Raw genomic sequence first — 14,352 nt, 5'->3', positions numbered from 1 at the left:
GTATTAGATGAGACTTTATCCTGACAGAATTCTTCCAGAAACTGCTCTCATGGCATCATCTTGACATACGCATATGGCGGACAGAGTCCCCCCCCAACACGTATGACCCACTGCTGGTTGCCAGATACAACTACGCCCGGGGCATCCTTGCCAGAATATCGTACCCACATCCTTCTCCCTCCAAAGTACACCACACCTCATCAGCCATGGGGGAGGGTGTTTCTGAGGGATGAGGAGTGTGTGCGGAGTGTCCTTGCCCCATGGGAAAGTGCCACACTCTCTGGCCTTTGCAGCCCTGAGTGGGAATATGACTGGGGGAGAGGGCAGAAGACTCTGGCCCTGTCGTGACTCAACTTTCTGTCTACATCACATAGCCACGTCAAGTCACTAGGAGGGCTCAATGACCCATCAGTACAAGCCGCTTAAAGTGGTGCCTGGACTGTAGTTAAGAGCTCAATAAAATTGTTATGGTTGTTTGTTACGGTTGTTGTAATCTATAAAACAATAAAGGAAAATTGCACTCCGAGCTATCCCCGAGGCAACTCCCCTTACCAGCATTTATCTTGAAAAACTTGAAAAACAAGCCTCGGGAGAAGGGCAGAGGGAGAAATTGTATGCAGACATCTGGGATCAAATCAAACTACGCAGAATAGGAAATCCCCCTCTCCGAATCCAAAAGGGGAAAAGCTGCGCCCTACTCCTGCCTCCGAGGTGCCGTGAGTCTGTGCTGACCCGGCCCATCCCCCAGCGAGGCGGCTACAAGACCCGCTCCAGAATTTCAGGTGTGGTCATCAGGGCGCTTCGGTCCACCTTGCTTTCTCTGCTACCTCTGAAGGCTAACAGGAGGCGAAAGCATGAGTCAAGGTCACCACCAGCCACAGGGAAGCATCCTGTCGGGTGCTGATAAACATGAGTGATTTCTCGGTAAGACGTCCTGGAAAGGGCACCTGTGCCTTTAAGAAGCAAGGTGAGGTCACGGGTAACCATGTAACTTTACTGTGCTCCCGGGTTATAAGAGAAACATCCTCACTCTGCTCATCCGTTTTATGTTTTATGTTTATGACGTCCATAAACCCCGAATTGCCCGTGACTGTGCCCTGGGCCAGAATGTCCTCTCCCAGCTAGAGGGGCCAGGAGAGCAAAAGTGGGGCAGAGGTGAGTTCACCCCTCCTCCAAGAAGGAGGGAGGGGGCCGGGGGGCAGACAGGGGTCCCCCTCCACATCCCCCTCGGCAGAGCCCCAGACAAGAGTGGCCATAAATGAACCTTTGGGGCCTTGGGGTATCCATCTGGCAGCCGGTAGTGGGGACTAGTCTCCCCACTGCGAAGTAAGACGCCCCTCTCTGAAGCCATAGCGGACTCTTCGGTAAATGTTTCTGGAAGGACGCTCAGTATCTCACCACATTGCTTCCGGGTGAGTCAGGGGAAGTCCCGCTCGCCCAGGGTCACGTCCAAGCCAGGGCTCAGCCTTGATGTTGCACAACATGTGCCCACGCATCAGAAAGGCAGACCAGCAGGGAGCTCCCAGGCAAGTGTGTCCCAGGGGATCAGGTGTCTGGGCTGAGGTCCCCCTGCCACCTGCCCTCCCCGTGCAGGTTTGGGGCCCCCATATGACTAGGGCCTGTTTGCATTTGTTTACGGAGAGAAGGAAAGGCCCACGCCCCGGCCAGCGCAGGTGTGCAGGGGACAAGAGTGCGGCCGTCACCACTGTCACTCCGCTCAGCACTGGGTAAAGAGAAGTGCCCGGCAGCAGGCTGGCCAATCGAGTTAGTGCCTCGTGTAGACTACTCTTCAGGGCAGAATTTATAGATTAGACTGTCTTATTGATCGGGTGAACCAGATTTCTGTGCCCTGGCTGTGGGGGGGACTGGGGATCTGTCTGGAAGAAGTGAACAACTCCTAGAAGCGCTGGGAGAGGCGGAGGCGGGTTCCTTGAACCGTCCGGGCCTCGGAGCAGCGGCACGTGCGGGACTCCCGGGTCCCTTTTGACAGCAGCTGGGTGAACGCTCTGGGGAAGGTTCCTGTCCTGCCCCTGCGCCCCAGGAGTCCCCTTGGCTCTGGCCCCCGGGCCGGGTCCTGGGGCCCCTGAGGGTGGATCCATGGCCTGAATCTGGACTGATGTGGTGGTGTCCCAGCAGCCGGACCCACCCCCCGCCAGACGCGGAGATGACCTGAGCTACAGGAACCTCTGCTGTGAGAGCGACTCCGCTGGCGGGAGCATGTACCCTCCGGTGCCCGCCGCCTGAGCAGCCAGGGACAAGTGCCCCCAATGCCCTGACGGTGGCCAGTCCGGGGGTAAGAGACAGATGGCGAGCCTGCCGCAGCCTCCGTCCTTAGGACTGGTCGCTTGGGCGGCCGACCCGCTGCCCGTCTTGGAGCCCTGGGAGCTGAGGACTGAGTCCCAGTGAGCTCGGAGCGGCATGCTCCCTCGGAGCGGCGGGGACCCTTCCAGACAGTCTGGAGGCCGCTCGGCTGGCACAGGTTTCTCCGGAGAGCGTGCAGGTTGCCCGTGGCCGTCAGCTGGCTCTCCCCACCCCCATCGGCGCGTCATCCTGACTTCCTGTGTCCTTGGACCCTGCGTCTCACCCTCCCCGTTTCCCAGGAGAGCCTCCCTCGGCCCAGTGGGTTGTTCTTAAAGCAATGAAGAAATTCTCAAAGCAAGATGCCTGAATATGCACTAGTTTTTATGAAACGTGGTACATGCCATCCAGCATTTAGGGGAAAGGCACGGGTTTCCTGCATTATGTCAGATTTTTCTGGTAAGGTGTGCCGGGAAGACTAACATTTGTGATGGGAAACTGCTTGCTGCCCCCATAGCCAGGGCTTTAGGGCTGTCCGAGGGTCCCAGATTTCAGCTCGGTGCGGGCAGGACGTGGACCCCGGAGCCTGGCCTGTTCCCCGGGGGCTGGGACTCCCCGGGACAGGCACGGAAGGAGGATAGGGTGTCCCAGAGGACCTGTGGCCATCCAGGCCGGCAGCAGCAATGGCGAACACAGGCCGCGTCCACACGCATGAAATCGCAGTTCATTTTCAGTTCTGAAATCCGCTGGGAGGAAACAGTACCCGCGGCAGGAATTCCAGAGAGCCGGGCTGGGGAGGGGGAGGCCCCCGTTTCCTGGTCAGGGCTCTGTTTATGGATGTGCGGGTGTGGTCGACCTTTGTGCACACAGGCATTTTTGCCCCGTCTCCTGGCAAAAAAATGCAGATTGTGCCATTCCTAAAGCACTCCAGAGCCCCGGGTACTGTCCTGGGTGCTGTTCCAGTCAGGGCGTCCAGTATGTGCACTGCAACCCTGGTGACAGCGCCCAGCGGCTGCTCTCACGAGGAGTTCAGCCTCCTGCTGAGCCCCTTCTGGGAACCGCAGACATGTCGCTGGAGTCAGGCTGCGGCGTAGCTGTCACATGGACCGGAGCACGAATGTCCACCCCTTGGACTGAGCCAGAGGCAGAGAAGGCCCAGGAGGAAGGGTTGGAAAGCATTACTAACTACTACGTGGGCTGGAAATAAAACGTTGGTGTGAAAATCCTGCAATGCGCAAAGGATCTCGCCTCTAGAGTCCAAAGGAAAAAGGAGAATCCATCCTATCTATACAATTTTTATTAAGCTTTTTATTTTAAAATAATTATAGAATAATACACAGTTGTGAGGAAACACATAGTGAGAGCCCACGGCCCCTTTGCCCCCTCCCCCCGTGGTGACATCTTTCCGAAGGCGGTAAGAAGCCATGCTGGGCCGTGCACACACCGATGCGGTCCAGACGCAGGCACAGCATTCTGTCCCCACGACGTTCTTCCCGCCAGAACCCCTGGCGATCGCTGCGTCCTCCACGTCTGTCATTGTGCCATTCCAGAAGCATTCTACAAATGTGGCCGGACAGTGGGCACCTTTGGGGACAGGCTTCTTTTACTCTGCGTGAGTCCCTGGAAATCCCTCCACGGTGTCGTGTTGCTCCCGCACTAGCTCGGCTCTTTCTGCAACTCAGTAGTGTTTCCCGCTGTGGACAGACCACTGTTTGTCACCCATCCAAGAGCTCCCGAGTTGTTTCCAGTTCGAGGCGGTCACCCAGAAAGTGGCCCTGAGCATCCTGGGCTGGTTTTCCTCTCCCTGCCCTGGGATGCAGTTGCTAAGCCGGTGTTCCCACCAGCGCGGGGTAGGTCGTCCAGTTTCTCCACATGGTTGCCAGCTTTGGGGGTTGTCATCGTTTTTGGTTTTTTCTGTTTTAGCCTTTCTGAGAAGTGTGCCCTGATAGTTCGGTGTGGTTTTAGCTGGCGTTTCCTAATGGCCCGCGATGCACAGCGTCTTTTCATGCACTTGTCTGCTAGTGTCCCTTGCTCCTTTTCAAATGGGCTGTTTTGTTTTTTACTGCTGAGAGGTTCTGGAGAAGCTTCTTTCACAGAGTTTTACTGCTGAGTGTGGATGGCTCTTTCCATGCCCTGTATTCGAGCCTCTGTCGGATGCGGTTTGCAAGCATCTCCTCCCAGACTGTGGCTTGACCTTTCGTCCTCTGGCCCGTCCTCTGTAGAGCGACAGCTTTACCTCTGAGGAAATTCAGTCCATTGTTTTTCCTGTCACGAGTTATATTTGTGATGTCAAGTCTAAGAGCCCTGCCTAGCCCCAAACCTGGAGATTTTCTCCTTTTTTTTTTCCCCCTAAAAGCCTTCTGTCTTTGGATTTTATATCCGTGGTCCATTTTGGGTTAATTTTCATATCAACCGTGAGGTCTAGGTCAAGTTTTATTTTTCTGCCTGTGACCATTCACTTGCTCAGCTCCATTTACTGAAAAGACGGCCTTTCCTGCGCTGAATCACCTTCAGACACTGGTCGAAGATCAGCTGGGCATATCTGTATGGGTGTGATTGTCATTCTCTGTTCCGTTGGCATCTGTGTCTATCCCTCCACTAACATCCCACAGTCCTGATTATTACAGCTGTGTACGGGTTCACCTTGTTTTATGGTGCTTTGACGATAATTGCATTTTTTACAAATTGAAGGTTTCTGATAAACCTGCACCAAGCAGGTCTGTCGGCAAGGTGCTTCCAGAAGCCTTGCCTAGCTGTCTCTGTGTCACATTTCAGTTCTTCTTGGACTAGCTCAAACTTTTTCATTATTATTATATTTGAATTGCTACAATTTCATGATAAAATTTTAACAGATGAGCAGTTGCTTTTCGTGGATGAGCAAAGACAGTGGTTCCTGGGACGCCTGGGTGGCTCAGTTGGTTAAGCCACTGCCTTCGGCTCAGGTCATGATCCCAGGGTCCTGGGATCGAGTCCCACATCGGGCTCCTTGCTCAGTGGGGAGCCTGCTTCTCTCTCTGCCTCTGCCTGCCTCTCTGCCTGCTTGTGTTCTCTCACTCTCTCTCTCTCTCTAACAAATAAATAAATAAAATCTTTAAAAAAAAAAAAAAAGACAGTGGTTCCTTTTTTTTTTTTTTAAGATTTTATTTATTTATTTATTTGAGAGAGTGAGCAAGCATAAGCCAGGGAAGGGGCAGAGAGTGAAGGAGAAGCTGGTGCCCCACGGAGCAGGGAGCCCAACGATGCGGGGCTTGATCCCAGGACCCTGAGATCCTGACCTGAGCCGAAGGCAGACACTTAACAGACTGAGCCACCCAGGCGCCCCAAGAAAGTGGTTTCTTGAGATGATATCTGTTCTTGATTAAGGTGCTGTGCAGAGGGGCATTTGGGTGGCTCAGTGGGTTAAAGCCTCTGCCTTCAGCTCAGGTCACATGCTCTCAGGGTCCTGGGATCAAGTCCCGCATCGGGCTCTCTGCTCAGCGGGGAACCTGCTTCCTCCTCTCTCTCTCTGCCTGCCTCTCTGCCTACTTGTGATCTCTCTCTGTCAAATAAATAAAACCTTTAAAAAACAAAAAAGATGCTGTGCAGATTGTTGCAATGATAACAAAGGATTCAGAATACACATACACTTAGTTAATAAAGCAGGGGCAGGGTTTCAGAGGATTACGGACTCCAGTTTTGAAAGGAGTTCTGCTGTGGGCACGGTGGTGCCAAACTGCTTTGTATGCTGCCGAGAAATCTTTCCTGAAAGGACGAGTCTGGGCGCGATGACCTTCACTGCGGTCTGTCTTTTTTTAAGAGTATTTATTTATTTATTTGACACAGAGAGAGAGAGGGGGGGAACACAAGCAGGGGAAGTGGGGAAGGGAGAAGCAGGCTCCCCGCTGAGCAGGGAGGCTGACGTGGGGCTCGATCCCAGGACCCTGGGATCACGACCGGAGCCGAAGGCAGATGCTTCACGATGGAGCCCCCCAGGCGCCCCCACTGTGGTCTTATTTTGAGAAATTGCCACAACCACCCCAGCCTTCAGCAACCACAGCCTCATCAGTCAGCAGCCCTCCCTACGGAGGCAGGACCCTCCAGCAGCAAAAGGATTGGGAGTCACTGAAAGCTCAGATGATAGTTAACATTTTTTAGCAACAAAATATTTTTTAATTGGAGTATTAAATTACACACTTCATACACCGCCGTGTAGTGTGAATAGAAACTTCATACACACTGGGAAGCCAAACAATTCATTTTGACTCGGTTTTTTGTGATATTTGAATTCATTGAGGTGGTCTGAACCCAAACCCAAGATATCACCCATGTGTGCCCGTAAATAGATCTTAAAACCAGATAGACTGATTCAACCCACATTTATCTTCCTTCTTCAAGTTGTTTTAGCTATTCTAGTTCCTCCGCATTTCCATATAAAAGTTAGAATAATTGCATCCATTTCTACAAAAGTCTTGCTGGAATTTTGATAGGAACTATGTTAAACCCACAGATCACTTTGGGGAGAACGGACATCTTTATATGCCATCTTCGTATGTCAATTTACTTTACTATGTAAAGTCTTCCAAACCATGAACATGGTATGTCTCTTCATGTATTCAGATTTCTTTTTATCTCCTTCATCAGGGTTTTGTAGTTTTCAGCTTACAACTGACGTGTCTGTCCTGTTATATTTACACCCAAGTTTTGGGTTGGTTTGTTTGTTTTTAGTGTTTGTACGGTGGTATTGTGATTTCCATTTCAGTGTCCACATGGCCACTTTGCTAATATTTGCAAATACAATTATTTTACATATTTATGTTGTGTCCTGTGACCTTGCTGAACTCATTTTTTAGTTCTAGGAAAGTTTTTGTAAATGCCTTGGAATTTTTTGTGTAGATAGTCATGGCATCAGCCAACTGAGTTTTGTTTCTTCCTTTCTCATCTGCTTTCCTTTTCTTGCCTTGTAGCACTGCTAGGACTCCTAGCACAATGCTTAGTGAGGACAGTGAGAGCAGACATCTCTGCCTTGTCACTGGTGAAGCAAGAAAGATTCCGTCTTTCACCAAGCTGTAGGTTTTTGGTAGACGTTCCTTGTCCACGTGAAGAAGTTCTCCTCTAGTCCTGCTTTCCTGAGAGCTTATGAAATGAACAGGTGTCACGTTCTTTCAAATGTTTTTGAATTGATACGCTCATCTGTTTTTTTCTTTAGCTGTTAATATAGTAGATCACACTCATTGATTTTCAAAGATTGAACCAGCCTTGCATCCCTGGAATTAACCCCACTTGACCTTGACGTATAATCATTTTCATATTTTGTTGAATTCGAAGCACTAATATTGTGTTAAGGATTTTTGCATTTGTATTCAAGAGGAATAATGGTCTGTCTTTTTCCCTTTGTTGTATTTGTCTGGATTTGGTATCAAGTTAATACTGGCTTCATAAAATGAATTGGAAAGTGTTCCTCCTCTTCTGTTTTCTGGAAGAAATTGATTAGAAATGTGTTAATTCTTCTTTAAATGTTTAGTAGAATTCTCCAGTGAAACCATTTGCACCTGGAAATTTCTTCTGGGGGAGATTTAAAATAAAAAATTCAATTTTCCTGGGGCGCTTGGGTGGCTCAGTAGGTTAAAGCCTCTGCCTTCGGCTCAGGTCATGATCCCAGGGTCCTGGGTTCGAGCCCCACATCGGGCTCCCTGCTCAGCAGGGAGCCTGCTTCCTCCTCTCTCTCTGCCTGCTTCTCTGCCTACTTGTGATCTCTGTCTGTCAAATAAATAAATAAAATCTTTAAAAAAAAAAAAAGAAATTCAATTTTCCTAATAGTTTAAGGGTGTTCAAATTACCTATTTTGTCTTGGTTGAGTTTGGTAGTTCACGCTTTTCTAGGACTTGCTCTTTTTCCTCTAGGGTTTCAGATTTCTGCGTGTGGAGTTCTGTGTCGTGTTCCTTTCTTATCTTCCAGGGTTTGTAGTCATATCCCCCCTTCATTCCTAATACTGCAACTTTGTGTCTTCTCTCTATGGTATTTTTGCCAGTCTTTCTAGAGATTTGTCAATTTACTAATATTTTTAAATAACTAGCTCTTGGCTTCATTGATTTGCTGCGTTGTTTTACTATTTTCTTTTCCCTTGATTTCTGTTATTACTTCCTTGCTTCTGCTCTTTTGGGTTGATTTTGCTCTTCATTTTCTAGGCTCTTGGATTATGGAGATGAGTTTCTCCCCTCTTCTACTGTAAGCCTTTAGTGCTATAACTCTTCCTCTCAGTACTGCATTAGCCATGTCTACGGCTAAGTTTGGGTGTATTCTGTTTTCATTTTCACTCAGTTCAGGGTCCATTTTTATTTCTTTTGAAATTTCCACTTTCACCCATGAATTACTTAAGGGGATATTATTTAACTTCCAAGATTCTCCTATGATCTTTCTGTTACTGATTTCCTGTTGGATCCTATTATGGTCAGAGACCATACTCTACATGGTTTCATTTCTTTTAAATTTGTTGAGGTCTTCTTTGTGGTCCAGAATATGGTGTCTCGGTCTGTGCTTCCTACGCATCTGAAAGGAATATGTGTTCTGCTGTTCCTAAGTGGAGTGGTCTCTTGCTGGTTTGATGGGCTTCTCAACTTATGTCAAGGCTTCAAGTTCATTAACTCTCAAAGGTCATGTGATACATTACTTCCCCCAAGAATTTCAGAATAAGTGATCTAAAAATCCGACTGAGTTCCCCCAAGGAAGCCTGTGAAACTTTCTCACCATTGGCTCTTATCAGAGTCACCATTTCTCTCTCCTGGTGGAGGCCCTATCCCTGCTGAGGGATAGGGCCTTGGGTCAGCCAGCAGCTCCACACAGGGCTCTATGAAAATTTTACTCTTATGGTTTCGGGACCTACAACAGGACATCGTTTTTCTTCTTCTCATCCAGTCTTAGAATTCTAAAGCTAGACGGAACCTTAGGTCATCACCCATTCATGTGGCAAGTGAAGGGATGAGAGGTTCCAGGGGATGATCATTTTTTAAACACTTCTCATGAAATTAACATATGTTCATTATAGAAGTATATTAGATATAAAAAAGCAGAAATAAGGGAGAAGTGTATATACAATCTTACAACCAAAAAATAACTACTATCATGATTTCAGAGTGTATCTTCCCAATATCTTAAAAAATGAGATCACACTGTATTACTGTCTTACGATCTCTTTTTTCCTTTAACTCTAACAATAGACATGAACATTTTCCAAAATATTATTTCTGATAGCAGAATATATCTCTACAGGCCAGATGCACCCTCATTTATTCAATGTCCATCTCATAGACACTGGGGCTGTTATGATTTTCACTGGGTTAAAATACCCCAAGATGAACATCTTCTATGTGCATACCTGGGTTCCTTCCTAGGAATGGAGGCATTAGAGCAGAACGCAGGAAGGTATTTTTTGCTCTTAAGCCCCATCACCCTACTGGAAAATTGAGATTTTTTGTTTGTTCGGGCAGATTTCGTTTGGTTTTCATTTGTTTTGGTTTTAGCAGAGGGCTAGGCATACAGCCAGCAGAGACTACATGACTCAGGAGCAGGTCTCGTGCAGGTTCTCAGTGTTTTAGGGCGTGAACAAATGGCCACCTGGAGCCAGGGCTTGCTCTGTCCCTTCCCAGGAGCAGGGAGTGCTGGAAAGAACAGCGCTGTGAGCATCTGTGCCTTCCTATGAAGCCTCTGGCATGGGGCCCAGTCAGGAAACAGGAAAACTGGCAGGTTATATTCAGCCTGGGACCTGAACCTTGTAAAGCCACCACCCAGCCCAGGGTTACGTGCCAGGCAACAAAGGGACAAACTCGCTCAGCCCGGCCTGCTTCCTCTCTCCAGGACCTGCCATGAGAACACTGTGTTTTACGTTTGAAATATGCCTTGAACTCACCTTGTCCTGGTAATTGCCCGCCATAAAGTGGAGCAGGGCACTACGTGAAAACTTCCCTATTTAGAGACCCAGTCCTGCCTGCATTTTATGGCTGGTGCAGACTAGGGAAGGACCAGAGTCCGGCCACTCTGCCGACAGACCACCAAGAAGGGCTGGTGGGGGCAGGCCAGGTGGGAAAGAGCCTCTGAAGGTGGGCGGGGAAACTCCATGCCCCGGAGCGGCTCTGGCTGCTGGCGGTGGGCGCAAGGGTCTCCCCGAGGTCTCCCCGCCATGGCGTCGGCGTCGCCTGCCTACGACATTCCACTTTGGGCCATGGTGATCAGCAGACTTTTCCCCTTCTCCATCTGTCTTTCTTTTTTGGTCCGTAGAGAAAGAAGAATTAATCCAGAGCGTGCTGACACAGGTGGCAGAGCAGTTCTCCAGGTACAGAACCTTCTAGATGCATAGTCCCTGGACAGCAGGTGCTCAGCGCCCCGACGTGGGAAGGGAAGCACACCCCCCAGCCTTCCGTCATGGAATGCAGGCGCTGGAGATGGTTTGAGGGTGTGTCTCTTTCCTCCCCGCCCCTCGGAGGCCCGGAGCACCTTAAAAGCAATCCCCGGCGTCCTGTGCCCCCTACAGGGGTGGCGCCCACCGGAGGCCTCGCCCAGGGCAGGGGGCAGCAGACGTTTGCCACGCCCCTTTCCCCTTTGATGATTTTAAGAGGGATTTTTTTTTTTTTTTTTTTTCCCATTCCCAGAGCATTTAAAATCAACGAACTGAAAGCTGAAGTCGCGAACCACTTGGCCGAGCTAGAGAAGCGAGTGGACTGTGAGTGACGCTTCTGCCTCCTTTCCTTTCTCTCTGTCTTTTAACCTCTGTTTACATCAGCTGCGTCGCCCTCCCACCTCCCCCCAACCCCTGGTGCTGAGTGAAGCCTGGAGGTAAGCGGAATGTCTTCTCTTTGTGAAATGTTCAAAAATTACTTTTTTTTTTAAAGATGTATTTATTTATTTGACAGACAGAGATCACAAGTAGGCAGAGAGGCAGAGAGAGAGGGGGAAGCAGGCTCCCCGCTGAGCAGAGAGCCCGATGTGGGGCTCGATCCCAGAACCCCGGGATCATGACCCGAGCCGAAGGCAGAGGCTCAACCCACTGAGCCACCCAGGTGCCCCCCCCCAAAATTACCTTTGAGGCTAATGGAAGCAAGAACTGTGAGGGTCTGTTCATAAGTGAAAGTCGCTTGGTGACCCATGACGTCACCGCATAGGGCAGTGGAGGGATTTGGGGGTGGAGGGGGCGGGGGGTACCCTTGGTGGCAAGTGGAGGAGGTCAGCTCCTTCGGTGCAGAAGACGATGGAATGAAAACCCCCGGAGCAGCTCCCCTTGGGAGAGGACCTTCTGCTGAGCATCTTCGTGTCTCTTTTCACATGGAGGCAAGCCGATACGCTCCTCGCCTGCACGACTGTTTCTGGGATACGCCTGCCAAATCTCTAGCTCTTGGCTCCCCGTCAGCACCGAGGCCCACAGAGGCACTTCCAGCCCGCTCAGGGGAGTCGGTGCGGTCCGGACTCGGGGACCGAACAGCTGAACCCGGGAGGGGACAGCTTCCGCGTCTCTCCCCCAGTGTCCCCGTCCATAAAGTAAGGAGCCCTGCTTGAATTCTCAGGCTTCACGATTCCCCATCAAAGTCCCGCGTCTTCATCTATGTCAAGGCAAAGGACAGCCCATTTATTAAGCTCGGGGATGACAAGGAGAAATCCCAGCCCGAGGCCGGCATCTGTGGCTTCCCCAGATGGTGTCTGGCTGATTCGCATTCGCAGGACTCCGTGAAGGTCACTTTTCATATTTCGTATGAATTGCTTGGACTTTTTTCGAGAAGAATATTCAGGATCATGCAAAAACCTATTCCCCGTAATAACTCGAAGCGTGACGTACCTGGTCCCGCTTCCCAGAGTATGTTGACATTTAGGAAATCCGTTTGGTGTTCTGTCTTCAGAACCGATTTATGTCCCTCGTGGACGATGGAGAAGCCACAGAGAGATTAAGTGACCCGCTGAAGCTCGGCCAGCAGATTGGACAAGTAAATAAGCCCGGGACGGCTCCTGCCGCGCAGGACCCCGGGGCACCTGGGCGGGCAGGTCGGGAAGCCGCCGTGCAGGCCAGTTGGGGCTCCTTCAGTGGAAAAGGGGCTTCATCCTCAAGGATGCTGGGGAGCTCCCAGGTGGCTGGGAGGTCTCGGCAGCGGGCCCGCTCGGTGGTTCTGCAGGTCCCAAATACCCACGCAGAGCTGACGCCGTGAAGATTCGGCGTCTGAGCCCCAGACGCACACTGTCTGTCTCCCCGGCACCCAGAGCTCCAGGCCCGGGCGCCCCGCGGCCCTGCGGGCCCTGCTATAGATTCAGGCTGCTCGCCCGTACCCTGGCCACAGATCTGACGTCTGGACGGAGCTGGACCAGGTGCCCACGCTGTGTCTGCGGTGGAGCACAGTGGCTTCCACACGGGGAGGCTTCAAGCAACAGAAACAGGTCGTCTCACAGCTGTGGAGGCAGAAGCCCCAGACCATGAAGTCCAGGGCGTGCAGAGGGGCCAGGTCCTTCTGGAGGCTCTGAGGGAGTGTCCGCTCCGGCCCCTTCCAGCTGCAGGCGGCTCCGGCAAGCCTTGGCTTGTGGTCCCACCACCCAGACCCTCCCCCCGTCTTCACGCGGCCCCTCCAGCCGTGTCTGCGTCTCAGGCCCCAGAAGGACACCCGTCTTCGGATGTAGGGCCCACCTCAGCCAGGACGATCCCGTCTGGATAGACTTCCTCGATCATATCTGCAGGAGCCTTTCTCTAAGGTCGTACTCGTGAGGTCTGGGGTCGGGATCTGAGCACATCCCCTTTCAGGGGACACAGTTCAACCCGCTAGAGGGAGCATTTGCAGCGGGAGGCAAGCTCCGCTTCCCACTGAGCCCCGTAAGGTAGAGAATTCTCCAGATGCTGCGGGAAGGGGTTCAGCCAAGGGACACAGAAGCATTTGCTGCTGATTCGATGTTTACAGAAGCGCAGAGTCGCCCAGATGCACCCGGGGGGCCGGGGGGCGGGTGCCTCCCTCTTGGTCTCCCCTGGTCCCGCGCCGGCTTCTCCCCGCCCCCCTCCTCTCCCTGAAGCCAGCCCTAGCTCCCGCCAGTACTTGCAAACAGGAAAGCCAAGGAGGCCATTAATGAATTTTCAAAACTCCTACAGAACATTGTGTTGACTTCAGCTGGTGAGGCTTCCGGTCTCTGGCCGTGGAGACTGTGATCGGGCCGAGAGGTGTTTTGATTTTGCCTCTAAGTGGTGTGTGAACCGAGGACAACAGGCCGTGGCACCTCTGACCTTCTGCCCTGCCTGGCCTGGCCCCGAATCCCCCAGGATCCGGAGGCCCTCGTGTAAATCGTGCAAATGCACACAAGTTGCCTGGAGGGTGCGATACCCCTGCACAGGCTCGGCTCAGGCAGGCAGCCTGCGTGGCCGTCGCGTGCTGTCACTAGCCCTCTGATTCCCAGCGCCAGAGACCCGGCCCAGCAGCAGCGGGCGCAGGGAGCCAGGAGAGAGACGTCCAAGGGCGGTGGGCCGAGCTAGCGACTTGGCAGTGGTCGGGCGCAGGCGGGAGCGGGGGTCCTCCCACAGCCCCAGCATCCCCACCTCCCGGCTCCCCCTCCCAGCAGGAACACCCCCCGGGACACGCCCTCGGCTCCCGACAAGCCCTCCTCCTCCTTGAACTCTGTCAGGCTTCAGGCGTGTCCCGTCCTGGCCCTTCTGGCTGGCCCCTTCCCAGCCTCCAAGCGCCCCCCCAGCCCCCCGTCCCCTAGCACAGAGGAGCGGGGTGCCTCACCTGGGCTGAGTCCCAGGGGCCGTGAGCTCCAAAAAGCCACCGAACACAGCAGTGCATGAACACGCAGAGACAGGCACGGCTGCTTACACGCATGCACGCGGGCTTGCGCTGTGCGAACACACGCACGGACGTGCAGAGACACACGCGCACGTGCTCCCGCCCCTGCGGCAGGGCCCGTCCTGTGTAGCCATATGACGCCGGTTTGACTTGCTTAAGTGCAATCCCCTGCCCCCTTTTTTTACCTTCTCGAACAGAATTCCTCCGAATCAAATACGAATATCTGAATTTCTCTTAGTTCACTTTAGAAGCTTCTCTCCCTTTTCATGTAAGTCGTTTT

At 52.0% G+C, this 14,352-nt stretch overlaps 1 protein-coding gene across 4 annotated transcripts in view; it reads left to right on the top strand.

Moving 5' to 3' along the window:
- Positions 1-14,352, top strand: part of PDE9A (phosphodiesterase 9A) — an 81,986-nt gene that overhangs the window by 42,100 nt on the left and 25,534 nt on the right. For 3 of the 4 annotated variants that reach the window (XM_045084437.1, XM_045084435.1, XM_045084436.1), the window contains exons 5-6: positions 10,549-10,603; positions 10,920-10,990. In XM_045084437.1, coding sequence (XP_044940372.1) covers positions 10,549-10,603; positions 10,920-10,990 — 126 coding nt within the window. The other variant, XM_045084438.1, reaches the window with a different exon arrangement.

Source organism: Mustela putorius, unplaced genomic scaffold (assembly GCF_011764305.1).
Source record: "Mustela putorius furo isolate JIRA1106 unplaced genomic scaffold, ASM1176430v1.1 tig00000765_pilon_pilon_pilon, whole genome shotgun sequence".
NCBI classification, from domain to species: domain Eukaryota; kingdom Metazoa; phylum Chordata; class Mammalia; order Carnivora; family Mustelidae; genus Mustela; species Mustela putorius.
The sequence above is the reverse complement of the archived record's forward strand: the minus strand, read 5'-3'. Positions and strand labels throughout refer to the sequence as shown.